This window comes from Cucurbita pepo, chromosome 9 (assembly GCF_057944985.1).
Source record: "Cucurbita pepo subsp. pepo isolate OVF chromosome 9, ASM5794498v1, whole genome shotgun sequence".
In the NCBI taxonomy this organism is placed as follows: Eukaryota; Viridiplantae; Streptophyta; class Magnoliopsida; order Cucurbitales; family Cucurbitaceae; genus Cucurbita; species Cucurbita pepo.
In genome coordinates this window covers 12,328,115-12,341,143 of record NC_141806.1, presented here as the reverse complement: position 1 = coordinate 12,341,143, position 13,029 = coordinate 12,328,115, and the positions used below count along the sequence as shown (strand labels likewise).

General features: G+C 39.5%; 3 protein-coding genes across 4 annotated transcripts; 2 read left to right on the top strand and 1 right to left on the bottom strand.

The window, feature by feature from the left end:
* The first annotated feature begins 4,129 nt into the window (after window positions 1–4,129).
* LOC111801455 (Tetratricopeptide repeat (TPR)-like superfamily protein) lies at window positions 4,130–5,811 on the top strand. The gene has a single exon (XM_023685457.2). The coding sequence runs from the start codon at window positions 4,243–4,245 to the stop codon at window positions 5,809–5,811; it is 1,569 nt and encodes a 522-aa protein (XP_023541225.2). The 5' UTR covers window positions 4,130–4,242.
* Window positions 5,812–6,723: 912 nt separating this feature from the next.
* LOC111801456 (signaling peptide TAXIMIN 1-like) lies at window positions 6,724–7,122 on the top strand. Its single transcript, XM_023685459.2, has 2 exons — window positions 6,724–6,863; window positions 6,999–7,122. The coding sequence occupies exons 1-2, from the start codon at window positions 6,745–6,747 to the stop codon at window positions 7,120–7,122; spliced, it is 243 nt and encodes an 80-aa protein (XP_023541227.1). The 5' UTR covers window positions 6,724–6,744.
* Window positions 7,123–9,062: 1,940 nt separating this feature from the next.
* LOC111802682 (protein trichome birefringence-like 37) lies at window positions 9,063–13,029 on the bottom strand. Of its 2 annotated transcripts, none has more exons than XM_023687139.2 (5): window positions 12,501–13,029; window positions 12,100–12,271; window positions 9,986–10,161; window positions 9,742–9,900; window positions 9,063–9,666 (listed from the first exon to the last, which is right to left on the bottom strand). In XM_023687139.2, the coding sequence occupies exons 1-5, from the start codon at window positions 12,791–12,793 to the stop codon at window positions 9,372–9,374; spliced, it is 1,095 nt and encodes a 364-aa protein (XP_023542907.2). In that variant the 5' UTR covers window positions 12,794–13,029; the 3' UTR covers window positions 9,063–9,371. The 2 variants fall into 2 exon arrangements, with proteins under 2 accessions (XP_023542907.2, XP_086983041.1); XM_087126915.1 differs by having other exon boundaries at window positions 12,100–12,372; window positions 12,501–12,638.

Below are 13,029 nucleotides of genomic sequence, written 5' to 3'. Positions count from 1 at the left end.
CATGTTAAGAATTTATTTGTTCGGACATTTGAGTTGAATCATTCCTTAAATTAGAAATTCGTTATTTATTGGAATTCAACTCGATCCAAATAAATTTATTTATAATCCAATATGGGTGTAACGACCCAGATCCACCGCTAGTCGATATTGTCCTCTTTGGGCTTCCTCTCAGGGCTTTAAAACGAGTGTGCTAGAGAAAGGTTTCCACACCCGTGTTTTGTTCTCCTTCCCAACCAATGTGGGACATCACAATGACTTTAGTGGGTCGCTCACAGCCAAGCTGCTCGATGGTTGGAGCTTGAACGGTGTCTCCGGTCAAGCTCGGACGAAATCTCATGATCCACATCATTAAGGGGAAGGGTTTTGAGAACCCATTCTGAATCTCTGTGGCTTAGCGGATTGTTCCAAAAATGGCAATTGTAATGAAGATTTGGGGTTTTTTGTTGGAGTTGAATTGAATAAAGATGGTATTAACTATCAGTGTCCAACAGTCTCTGCATTGATCAGAACAGAAACAAATGACCTCCATTATTGGCCTGCTCTTTTCACCTTCATTATTCATTATTATTCTTATTCGACGTAATTTTGATTTGTTCATCTACTATCCGTTTTGGTCCGTTACGTATCACCGTCAGTCTCATAATTTTAAAATACGTCTACTAGGGAGATGTTTCCACACCCTACTGATATCGATGTGAGATCTCACAAGGGGGCTAGCATCCTTGCTTGCACATCACTTAGTGTCTGGCTTTGATACCATTTGTAACAACATAAACCCACCATTATCGGTCTCACGGTTTTAAAAAGGTGTTGGATGATGAAAGTCTCACATCGGCTAATTTAGAGAATGATCATGAGTTTATAAACAAAAAATACTCTCTCCAATGGTATGAGGCCTTTTGGGAAACCCAAAGCAAAGCCATGAGAGGTTATGCTCAAAGTGGGCAATATCATACCATTGTGAAGAGTCGTGTTCGTCTAACTTGGTATTAGAGTCATGCCCTAAACTTAGTCGTGCCAATAGATTGGTAAATCCTCAAATATTGAACAAAGTACTCCAAAAGAAAATGAGTCAAGCCTCTTCAAAGGCAGTAAAAAAGGACTAAGACTCCAAAGGAATCGAGTCTCGATTAAGGGGAGGTGTTGGATGATGAAAGTCCCACATCGGCTAATTTAGGGAATGATCATGGGTTTATAATCAAGGAATACTCTCTCCATTGGTATGAGACCTTTTGAAGAAGCCTAAGCAAAACCATGAGAGCTTATGCTCGCAATATCATATCATTGTGGAGAGTCGTGTTCGTCTAACATACCTCTATTAGGGAGAGGTTTCCACACACTTATGAAGAACGTTCTTCTCTCCAACCGATATGAGATTTACACATGAAAGGGCCTCACTTCCTCTAATTTCGAACCATGAAAACAAGACGTTACAAGTTGGATGCATACAAGACGACTTCACTCCCTCCAACCTCAAGCTTTGTTCACCTCAAATTTAGTTCGTCCCGTTGAATTTTGTTTGCTTCAAGTTCGAGTTCGAGTTTTGCTCGTTCCAAGTTCGGATAGTGCATTAGCTATTTCAAGTTCTAAGTTTAATCAGCCAACAAAACCACCATTCATGCAATTCAGCACTTTCACAAGGACATTCCGCCGCCTTCACAAAGGACAGCCGCCGCCGCCGCCGCCACGATATTCATTTATCTCACATTTATCTTCACAAAAAGGCAACAACATCTTATCATGACTCAAATTTAAACTTGAAACTAAAGTACAATTCTTTCCAACTTTACTACCAAACTAAAACGTGCTTTACTCTTAATTCAACCTTTAATATTTTATCTAATCTTAATCTATTCATGTTTTTCTTTGTCCATTAAATTAAGACTAATGCATCTCTCTTTATCTATTAACAGTGTAATTGTTTAAGTCCACCGCTATCAAATATTGTTCACCCCTTCGAAATCTAGCGTCCTTGTTGGCAAAACGTTCGGTGTCTGTCTCTGGTACAATTTGTAACAACTCAAACCCAAGCCCACCGCTAGCCGATATTGTTCTCTTTAGACTTTCCTATACCCCCTTCGGAACCCATCATCTTAGTTGGCACAACGCTCGGTGTTTGGATCTAATACAATTTGTAACAACTCAAGCCCACCATTAGCAGATATTGTCCTCTCTCAGCTTTCCCTTACCCCCTTCGGGACCTAGCATCTTCGCTAGCACAACACCCGGTGTCTGGCTCTGATACAATTTGTAACTGCTCATGTTCACCGCTAGTAGATATTGTCTTTTTTGGGCTTTCTCTTACCTCTTTTGGGACCCAACGTCCTCCCTAGTACAAGACCCGATGTCTGGCTCTGATACAATTTGTAACAACCCAAGCCCACCACGACTTAGATATTGTCGTGTTTGGGCTTTCCTTCTTGAACTTCCCCTCAATATTTTTAAAATGCTTCTTATAAATATAATCATTCTTTGTCTATTAAAAGTGTAGCAACTCAAGCCCACGGCCAGCAAATATTGTCCACTCCTTCAAGGCCCAGCATCCTCGTTGACACATCTCGGTGTCTGGCTTTGATACCATTTGTAACCACCTAAGCCCACTGCAAATAGATATTGTTCTTTTTGGGTTTTCTCTTTGATGTTTACCTTCAAAGTTTTTAAAACGCATTTGCTCGGTAGAGGTTTCCAAACCATTGTAAACAATGTTTCGTTTCCTTTCTAACCCGGCGTGGGATCTTACAAAAAGCTCGTTGCTTTATATATACAACGAATCCAAACCAAAATTTGCAGACAACAGAAAACACATGGCTAATCTTTGGTTCTATGTGGTGATTATCCTCGTACTTGTTTCATTTTCTTCAACCCCGACGAAGCTAAACCCAGAAATGACCCGAATTGCGACCGAAATAGCTCGACAGGCGAATGAATACGCTAAGAACTTTGCTTACAAGCCCACCCGGCTCAGCCCCGGAGGACCTGACCCGCGGCACCATCAGGATGTGGGTTGTTGTTGGATGCTAATGGATAGCCATTGCCGAAGCTTGGCTATCCACTAACCTTTACAAACTTCCCACTCATATAGTTTCAATAAGGCATCCTTAATTATATGTATACCAATGGTATATTTATGTGCATATGATGCTATGCTTATTACTAGAGATGTCATCGAGTAAAAACGTGGTCCATTGTAATCTATTTTGGTTCGTGTTAACTAAATGGGGACGCATCCCCACCCCACTCGTTCCAATTGTATACATATATACATATATATTTTGTGAGATCTCACATCAATTGAAGAGATAAATAAACATTATTTTATAGTAAAGACATTTTAAAATTGTGAGACTGACGACGATAAGTAACGAGCTAAAACAGATAATATTTGCTAGCGGTGAGCTTGAACTGTTACAAATGATATCAAAGCGGAATATCGAGTTGTGTGTCAGCTTTCACATCAGTTGGAGAAGGAAACAAATGTTGGGTTACATAGACTACTGCCTATCTAGGGTAAGAAGCTCGTACACATGTATAATAGATAGTTATATATAGTAGATGATTATATTAAAGATAAACTAAACCATATATACTATTAGTGAAAACTCGTAGTTTCTTTGTATTTTGTTGGTGTACATATTTGAAGTTATTAATATAAACCTTTCTCCAATATTTTCTATTGTGGAAAGTCGTGTTCGTCTTAACATGGTATCAGAGTTATGCCCTAAACTTAGTCATGCCAATAGATTGGTAAATCTTCAAATGTCGAACAAAGGACTCTAGAAGAAAAAGAGTCAATCCTCCTCTAAGGCATAGTAAAAAATGACTAAACTCCAAAAAGAAAAAGAAGTCGAGCCTCGATTAAGGGGAGACGTATTTTGTTCGAGGGGAGATGTTGGATGATGAAATTCCCACATCGACTAATTTAGGGAATGATTATAGGTTTATAAGTGAGCCCTTTTGAGGAAGCTCATAGCAAAGTCGTTGTTATGCTACAAAACATATTTTATAAATATATAGAAACCTCGAGCATTATTTTAGGCTCTACACATATTATGAAGTGTTAAATTATATTTATAATTTTGAAAGTATTAAAAGGTTAGGGTTTTTTTTAGTGATAATTTAGCCTTTTTATCCTTTTTATTATAACATATCATATAAACCGAGTTCCTCTTAGATTAGCCATCCCGAATTTCCTCGGCAAATCCAAGACCATAACCAAATAATTCAATCGGCTGCCATGAGAAGATGAAAAATGGCAGATTTCAAGCTATTACGCGCCGGATTTTCTCATCACTCAGCGATTCTCTTCCCTCCGCCGCCGCAACCCAAACTTCGAACCAAACATCCACCATTTTAGCATCAGCCCTGCAACATTACATCAATTCCGACGACCCTTCTCCCGGTCAGAAGCTCCATTCCCATATTCTCAAATCCGGGTTCATACCCAATACAAGTATCTCCATTAAACTACTCATACTCCACCTGAAATGTAACTCATTGAAGTATGCACGCCAGGTGTTCGACGAATTGCCTCAAAAGACACTTTCTGCATACAATTATATGATAAGTGGGTATATAAAGGTGGGAAAAGTTGCTGAATCGTTTTCTTTGGTTCGTGAGCTCATAATTTCCGGTGAAAGGCTCGATGGGTATACATTTTCAATGATTTTAAAAGCGTCTACTTGTGCACGTAATGACTCTGTTCTGCGTTGTTTAGGAAGGGTGGTTCATGCCCAGATATTGAAGTCGGATGTATCACCAGATGATGTGCTTTACACTGCGCTTATTGACTCGTACGTTAAAAATGGCGACGTTTATTTTGCTAGGATTGTGTTTGATATGATGTTGCAAAATAATGTGATATGTTCGACATCGATGATTTCGGGATATATGAATCAGGGGTTGGTTCAAGATGCTGAAGAGATTTTTATGAAGACTGTTGAAAAGGATATAGTTGTATTCAATGTAATGATTGAAGGTTATAGTAAAACGCTTGAACATGCCAAGAAATCGCTCGAGGTTTACATTGACATGCAACGTTTGTGTTTTTCACCGAATATTTCGACGTTTTCGAGTGTGATCGGTGCTTGTTCGGTGTTGGCAGCATTTGAAGCAGGCCAACAAATTCAATGTCAACTTATGAAGACTAAATTCTTCACAGATATCAGAATGGGAAGTGCTCTTATAGACATGCACTCCAAATGTGGAAGAACGGAGGACGCTCGTCGAGTTTTCGACCAAATGCCGGAGAGAAATGTCTTCTCATGGACGTCTATGATAGATGGATATGGAAAAAATGGATATCCAAATGAAGCACTAGAGCTCTTTTGCATTATGCAAGAGAAACACCAGATTCAGCCAAACTTCGTTACCTTTCTGAGCGCTCTCTCGGCTTGTGCACACGGAGGGCTAGTAGAGAAGGGGCAGGAGATTTTTGAAAGCATGGAGAGAGACTACTCATTGAAACCAAAATTGGAGCATTATGCATGTATGGTTGATCTACTGGGACGTGCAGGAAGTTTGCATCAAGCATGGGAATTCATTATGCAAATGCCTGAGCCTCCTAATTCTGATGTATGGGCAGCTCTACTGAGCTCAGCTAAGCTTCATGGCAACATTGAAATGGCCTGCATAGCTGCTAATGAACTATTTAAGCTGAATGCTGACAGTCGGCCAGGAGCTTATGTTGCCTTGTCTAATACCTTTGCAGAAGCTGGGAAATGGGACAATGTTAGTGAACTGAGAGAGGTTATGAAGATGAGAAGAGTTAAATGCAAAGGCAGCAGTTGGGTGGGGGCTGATGGCAGCTTATAAGTGTTGGCATTCAACCGATAACGCGGGATTGCTTGTTCGGTCAGAGAAGTGTTTATGCCTAATATAAATTGCTGAATCTTGATGTTGGAATGCTCTTCAAAAATAACTTTTTGTGTTTCTGTCGCACTCCATATCACTCCAACAGTTACCAAGAGGGCGGTTTTGGTGCTTCTAAGTTGATGTTATCATTTTACAGTTTGGGATTTTGTAATCACAGAGCTCTTATATATATCACCAAAACAACATAAGGGCTTGCTGAGAACACTGTCCATGAACATTTCTAATGCTGATGCTCATCAACGACATAGTAGGCACTACATCACGGAAGTAAACATGGTGAAATTTGCAGACTGCTGCGGCTGCTGTAATTTAATGGATCGCTCGTTGTAACTCCGGCGTCTGCAGTTAAATTTTCTGTGATTGCATATCATTCGAGTGATCGGAACTAAAATTTGGATGAATTATTCATCAGAGGGACAGAAATGCCACAAGTTAACTTATCTTTGCTTCATGGACTTCTTTCAGCTATGGCCAGCAAGATTTGACAATGCCAATATCTATCCATTCATGTTTGAACTTGTCATTCTTAGTTTAGATCTCTAGAAGTTTTCAAAATGATCGAATGTCATAGTATTATATTGTTGAATTTTGTACTGTCTTTTAATGATCCAATTGACCTGAACAAAAAGGATTCAACTCTTTCAATGCAAAAGGGCCGGCACAGATTCATTGAGGAAACAATGTGGGATCATGTTTGTAGCTGTCTATAATGGCGTTCATTCCAATGGAAAGCATTAGAATAGCTAGCTATGGTATAGTTATAAGTAACAGGTAATAACATTAGGCATCGCAGTCTGCAGGCTGCATCTGAATTCTTCTTTGTCAACCTCCCAGGTACAGTCTGAAAGAAGAGTAACAAATTAGAACATAACCATGTGCTGCTGCTGTTGTGAGGACTGTAACTGCAGGCCTCTCGGCTTTCTTCTCGGCCTGCCATTCGCCTTCCTCGCCCTCTTTGTTGGATTTGTCGGTATTATTATTTGGATCTTTGGGTTCGTGGCATACAATATGTTCATCGAGCATCTCTTTCTCTCGTTTTATAACTGTTTTGTTTCTAGTCTTAAAAGCTTTTGCCAAATCTTCTAAGAATAGTCCTTTCTCAAGCCTGTTTTAATTTGGTTTTGCAGATCGGTGCTCAGTTGCATATGTCCTTGCTGCTTGTGTGTGACTGTGGCAGTTGAATTTGCATTGGCTTTGATCAATGTTCCAATTCTTGTCATGAAATGGTTCACCTCCAAAATCCCATGTTAGGATGCCTTGCTTGAAGATTATACAAGAAATATTTATCAAATCTGTATCAGATATTAATAACTTGATTGGCCAACTAGCATGTTCAGTCAATCAAGGTATTACTAGCCTTCTTTGTTGGTTGATATGTTTTAGTTCTCATATTGCAATGCTTCAAATCTAAGAAACAATAATAGAAACATATCTAGTTCTGGATAATTGGTTGATTTTTCCTTTCCTAAGTTCAACTATTCTAGATTTGGGAGATTAAACTATCGACATTTGAGATCAAATCTAATCAGTCATTTGAAGGAGAAAGACGAGTGCATAAATATTGTCAAGAACGAAAAAGATCAAGAACTTAAGGACCGGATTACTCGGTGTGCAATCTACTATACGACCGTTCTATGAATCCGAAATCCCTGAAAATACAACAGTTCACTTGGTTGATCACTTCTAAACTCCAATCGTCCCCTGCTCCACTGCCAGAAGTTCAGCTGAAGCCTGTATTGCAGCTTCCTCCTCCTCCTCTGCTGTCTAAGTCAGTTCTGCCACCGCTGCCATCCAAAGAAAAGAGGTTGATCTGGCCGAGAGTTGGCGGAATTCTACCACTCTTTGAGGCGGAGAGACTCCCGGTAAGACTGCAGCTCCGCCACGATCGTGACACGATCAGGTAGATTGAAACATTTGTTTGCTCCATTCATGTTTTATTTAAACGATTAGTTACCATTTAGTTTAGTTATAATTAATCTGTCATTGTGGTGTGTCTTCTAGTGGTCAAATCCAGTAAGATATAATAGTACAGATGGGTTAAGATGATTCTCTCTAGTCTATCCATATTCTGATTTTTCTGCTCTTGATGAATTGAGAACATCAAATTGTATGTTGAAGATCATCTATGCAAACTCTGTGTTCAGAGATTAATATGGTGATAGAACTTGCAGATAAAAATGGACGCAGAAACCAAAGGAGATTACATAAAGCATCTGATCAAAGAAGTTGGGCATGCAGAATTTACTGAGGATGCTGCGACTTCTGTTATATGGCTGGATGATGAGCTATCTTACCTGGTATCATTGTACCTTTCTTTCTTCTTCATTACTGTCCCCAACTCACCATATGTATATTGTTGTTAGGAGTGGAAACAAAATTCCACATTGGCTAGGGAAGAAACCGATCACGGATATAGAATGAAGACAATTATTTCCATCTATATGAGACCTTTGGGAGAAACCAAAATAAAAGTCACGAGGACTTCTATGAAAAATGGAGTTAGAAAGGCTCTTAAGTTCAGGAATATATTGTAAGATCCCACGTCGTTTGGAGAGGGGAACGAAGCATTCTTATAAAGGTGTGGAAACCTCTTCCCAGCAGATGTGTTTTAAAACTGTGAGGTTGACGGCAATACGTAACAGGCCAAAGCAAACAATATCTGCTAGCGGTAGGCTTGAACTGTTACAAATGGTATTAGAGATAGACACCGGGTGGTGTGCCAGCGAGGATGTTGAGTTCCCAAGGGTGGTGGGTTGGGAGAACTCACATCGGTTGGAGAGGGGAACAAAACATTTCTTATAAGGGTGTGGAAACCTCTCCCCAGTTGATGCGTTTTAAAACCTTGATGCTGATGACAATATAACATGCCAAAACAGACAATATCTGCTAGTGGTGGGCTTATGCTATTACAAATGGTATCAGAGCTAGACACTAAGCGGTGTGCCAACGAGGACGTTAGGCCCTCAAGGGGAGGTGGATCGTGAGATCCCACATCGGTTAGAGAGAGGAACGATTCTTTCCTTATAAGGGTGTGGAAACCTCTCCCCAGTAGACACGTTTTGAAATCGTGAGGCAGACGGCAATACATGACGGACCAAAGCCAACAATATCTACTAGCGGTGGGCCTGACCTGTTTCATATATCTTGTGAATCCAAGTAAATGCAAGTCAACGTGGAAGACTACAACAAAATAATCCAAACGAGACAGCTGATTTCTGTGATAAATTTAAGAAAACCATTACATTGACAAGTTTCATCACTGTGAAAAGATTAGAAAACTCAGGTGTAAAGCTCAATGGTACAAGAATACAAGATAAACTGAACAAACCAGAAGTTCATTCCTAGTCCTGTAAGATTTCATCCTCTTTTACAGTATCTTATCCATTCTGCTCCTATTCTCTTTACCTGTCTTATGAATACTATACTTTTGTTACCTGTTCCTTATTAGAGTTGTCTCCAAATTCTTGGCGGAGATCTCATAATATTAACCTTATTGATCTTCACATGGTTAGGATAGCAGCATACATGAGCTGGTTCCATGTATCTGGCAATCCCGGAAGGCACCAATGGCTGCAGTCTGTGCCTGCATGCTCACCACTATAACCAGCCGGATGGGCATCTTTCCTCAGTTGAGAGAGCGTTGTGATGTCCAGCAAGTAAACAGGTACTTTTATCTTACTCAACACTCTATTTACAACATCTGCAGACGGTGGTGCGCCGGCTGGATACGTTGATCCGGTTAATGGCTCACTCTGTCCAACGCAGTTATTTTTGGGCTGATTCCATTCCTTCCCCCTGGTTCATTGCAGTTCAATTCTTAGTGTTAAATTCCCTGAAATTGTTTGAAAGGTTGTTAAGTTGTACACTTACAAATAGTGGGTAGGCGAAATTCCCTGGAAGAACACTTTTGTTTTTGTAGGGTCGACATTGTGGTCGACCCATGTGGCCCATGTCGTCAATCCTGTGAAAAATGCTGTCAACCGGTCCATGTCTTTCAACCGTGTCGTGCCATTCTGTATGAAATCCCACCTGCAAATTACACACACTCTTGTTCATTCCTCCAAGCTCAAAGAAACCATCAAGGTCCCTAAGAATGTTTGATGTTTGAACTTACGGCTGAGATTTTCCTGTGTGGACCCACCAATGCCAGGAGTTGAAAATCAAGACGTCCATTCCTAGCCATGCTTTTCCAGTCTCGATGGAATCTAGTTTTAGCACTCGCCCAACATCCTCTCGCACTATGTCCACTAGGTACGGCGTCCGATATAGAAGTAATGTTACTCCATAATCCTGTCCACATATGAACTCTTAGTGTCCTGATATCACTTTCTTCACAAAATTCTTAATAATGATGTTGTTTGGAGCATTAGAGTAAGTAAGGGAAGTAAGAAAATTTCCATTCAATTGTCCGCTAACAGATATTGTCTACTAGGGTGGTGTGCTAGCAGAAAATCTCATAAGGAATGTTTCATTCCCCTTTCCAACCGATGTGGGATCTCACAATCCACCCCCTTAGGAGCCAGCGTCCTCGCTGGCACACTGCCTAGTGTCTAGCTTTGATGTCATTTGTAACAGTTCAAGCCCACCACTAGTAGATATTGTCTGTTTTGGCGCATTACGTATTGTCATCAGCCTCACGGTTTTAAAACGTCTCTATTGGGGAGAGGTTTCCACACTCTTACAAGGAACGATTCGTTCTCCTCTCCAACCAATGTGGGATTTCACAATCCACCCCCTTGGGGGCCAGCGTCCTCACTAGCACACCGCCCGATGTCTGGCTCTACTACCATTGTAACAACACAAACTCACCACTAGTAGATACTATCTGCTTTGGCCCGTTACGTATAACCGTCAACGTCATCGTTTTAAAATGCGTTTATTAGGGAAAGGTTTCCACACGGTCATAGGGAATGCTTCTTTTACCCTCTCCAATCAATATAGGATATCACAATCCACTCTCCTTGAATCCCAACGTCCTCGCTGACACGTCACCTGGTGTCTGGCTTTGTTACCATTGTAACAACTCAAATCCACTACTAACAGATATTGTCCATTTTAGCCCGTTGCGTATAGTCGTCAACCTCATGGTTTTAAAACGCGTCTATTAGGAAGAGGTATCCACACCCTCGTAAGGAATGTTTTGTTCCCCTCTCCAACCGAGATAGGATCTCACAATCCACCCCCTTTAGGGATCCAGCGTCTTCACTGGCACACCGCCCCTGCTACCATTGTAATAACTCAAACCCACCGGAGCCTGAGGAGTCAAATAATTTTGATGGGTAAGAAGAAAAAGTTTCAGATTTTAATTCTTAAGTACTTTTTTATGATTGGAAACAGATTCCGAATCTCACCAAATCTTATCTACCAGAAAATTTAGTATCTTGGATAGTGAAATTTATTATCATTCTATTTCTTATTTACAAAACTATTATATTTCTAATTATTTCTATTTTTATTACTATTTTTAGCTACAATTTATGAATTTTAAAAAATAAGGCTATAAAGGATAGTTTTTTTTTTTTTTTTTTTTTTTTTTTTTTTTACTTTATTTGTGTTATTTCTTAATTAAGACAAAAGAAAAATGCCCAAACCTTTGAGAGCTTTTTAGAAAGTAAGATCAAAATAAAGAAAATCATTACTTTTGATAATAAAAACCCAATTTTTTTTTTTTTAAATGGTTATACAAAGAACTTTAATTTTTTTATTTTTATTATCATACAATACATTTGAAGAATTTAATAATATTTTATTACTCTTCTTTAGACTTTTTTTTTTCTTTATTAAATTAGAAAATTCCCATAGTTTTTAATATTTATAAAAAACTTCTAAAATTTTTCAATTGATATAAATGGAAATCATTTATTTACCTTTCATAAATCATATTTCTATTGGATTATAAATAAAAAAATCTAAAAGTTTTAAAAGTATTATTATTACTCAGATAAGTTTATTGGTATTTTTGAGATGTGGTACTCATGATTTCATTCGTGTATTTTTTAATTTTTAAAAATATTTTAAAATATTTTTGTGTGAGATTCTTAGTTACAAAGGGGAGCGAACCCTTCTTTATAGGAGACACATTTTAAAACCGTGAGGCTGACAACGATACATTAGGGGTCAAAGTGGACATTATCTGCTAACGGGAACTCGAGCCGTTACATTTTAAGTTTAAAAAAATGTTTGAGAGAGAGAGAGAGGGAGAGAGAGAGAGAAAAGTAGAAGCAAAACCTGGAAGACGACAGAGGAGATAGAGTCCCTCCTGGTGAAGGTAGTTTTGACATTCGGCACCGACGCATGTAGCATACAAGACAACGATTCCCACATGTTCAAACTCAGTGAGTCGCCCACAAACATTATCTTCTTCCCACTCCATCTCTTCAGAAGATCCACCCCATCAAATCTGAAATCCCCATTACCAAATTCATCAACTTTGAAGAACACCAAGAAAGTTATGGAGAGAATCATGAGCAAGCGAGCTGCAGAGCACTGCCCGAAGGAGGCCTGCAGCTCCTCGTTAAAAAGATAGACAAAGAGGTGTTAAGAACGAAGCTCTGGTACCATGTTAAGAATTAGAAATGTCTAGTTTTAATTCATGTTCCTTTACGGCTATATAAAATATATTCCAATACCTTGAAAGGCTACATGAGTCGGGATGCCAAGAGTATTTGAGGTAAACAGAGTCGGGTCTGCCATATTTTTGGCAATCGAACTCGGCGTCTATGAAAGGACAACCAGAAGAATTGTAGAGAGGGAAAGAAGGGTCAATAACCCATTTTCCCTGGAACAAATTGCACCCATTGGCTTGCTTTCTTCCTTTCAATGCCCCTTTTTTGTTGGTTCCTGCTGCGTTTGCTTGTTGCAGGAACAGCAACCAAGATGCTTGAAGAAGAAGGGCTAGAACCACTCTGACTTGATAACCCATTTTGGATTTCTTGGGCTCCTAAATACTAAACAATGAGTTTGATTGAGCTATGAATGTGAAGATTCTTGCATCCCCTGGTGAGTTTATATACGGAAGTGGGAAAAAAAGTCACATGATTTGGTAAGATGGGTTGGGACAAAAGTGATTGAAGGTTATAAAACAGTGTGTAAAAATAGGGTGCATGTCACGGGGTGTATTGCCCTGCTCACCAATGCAAGTGGACACATGATTTTGAG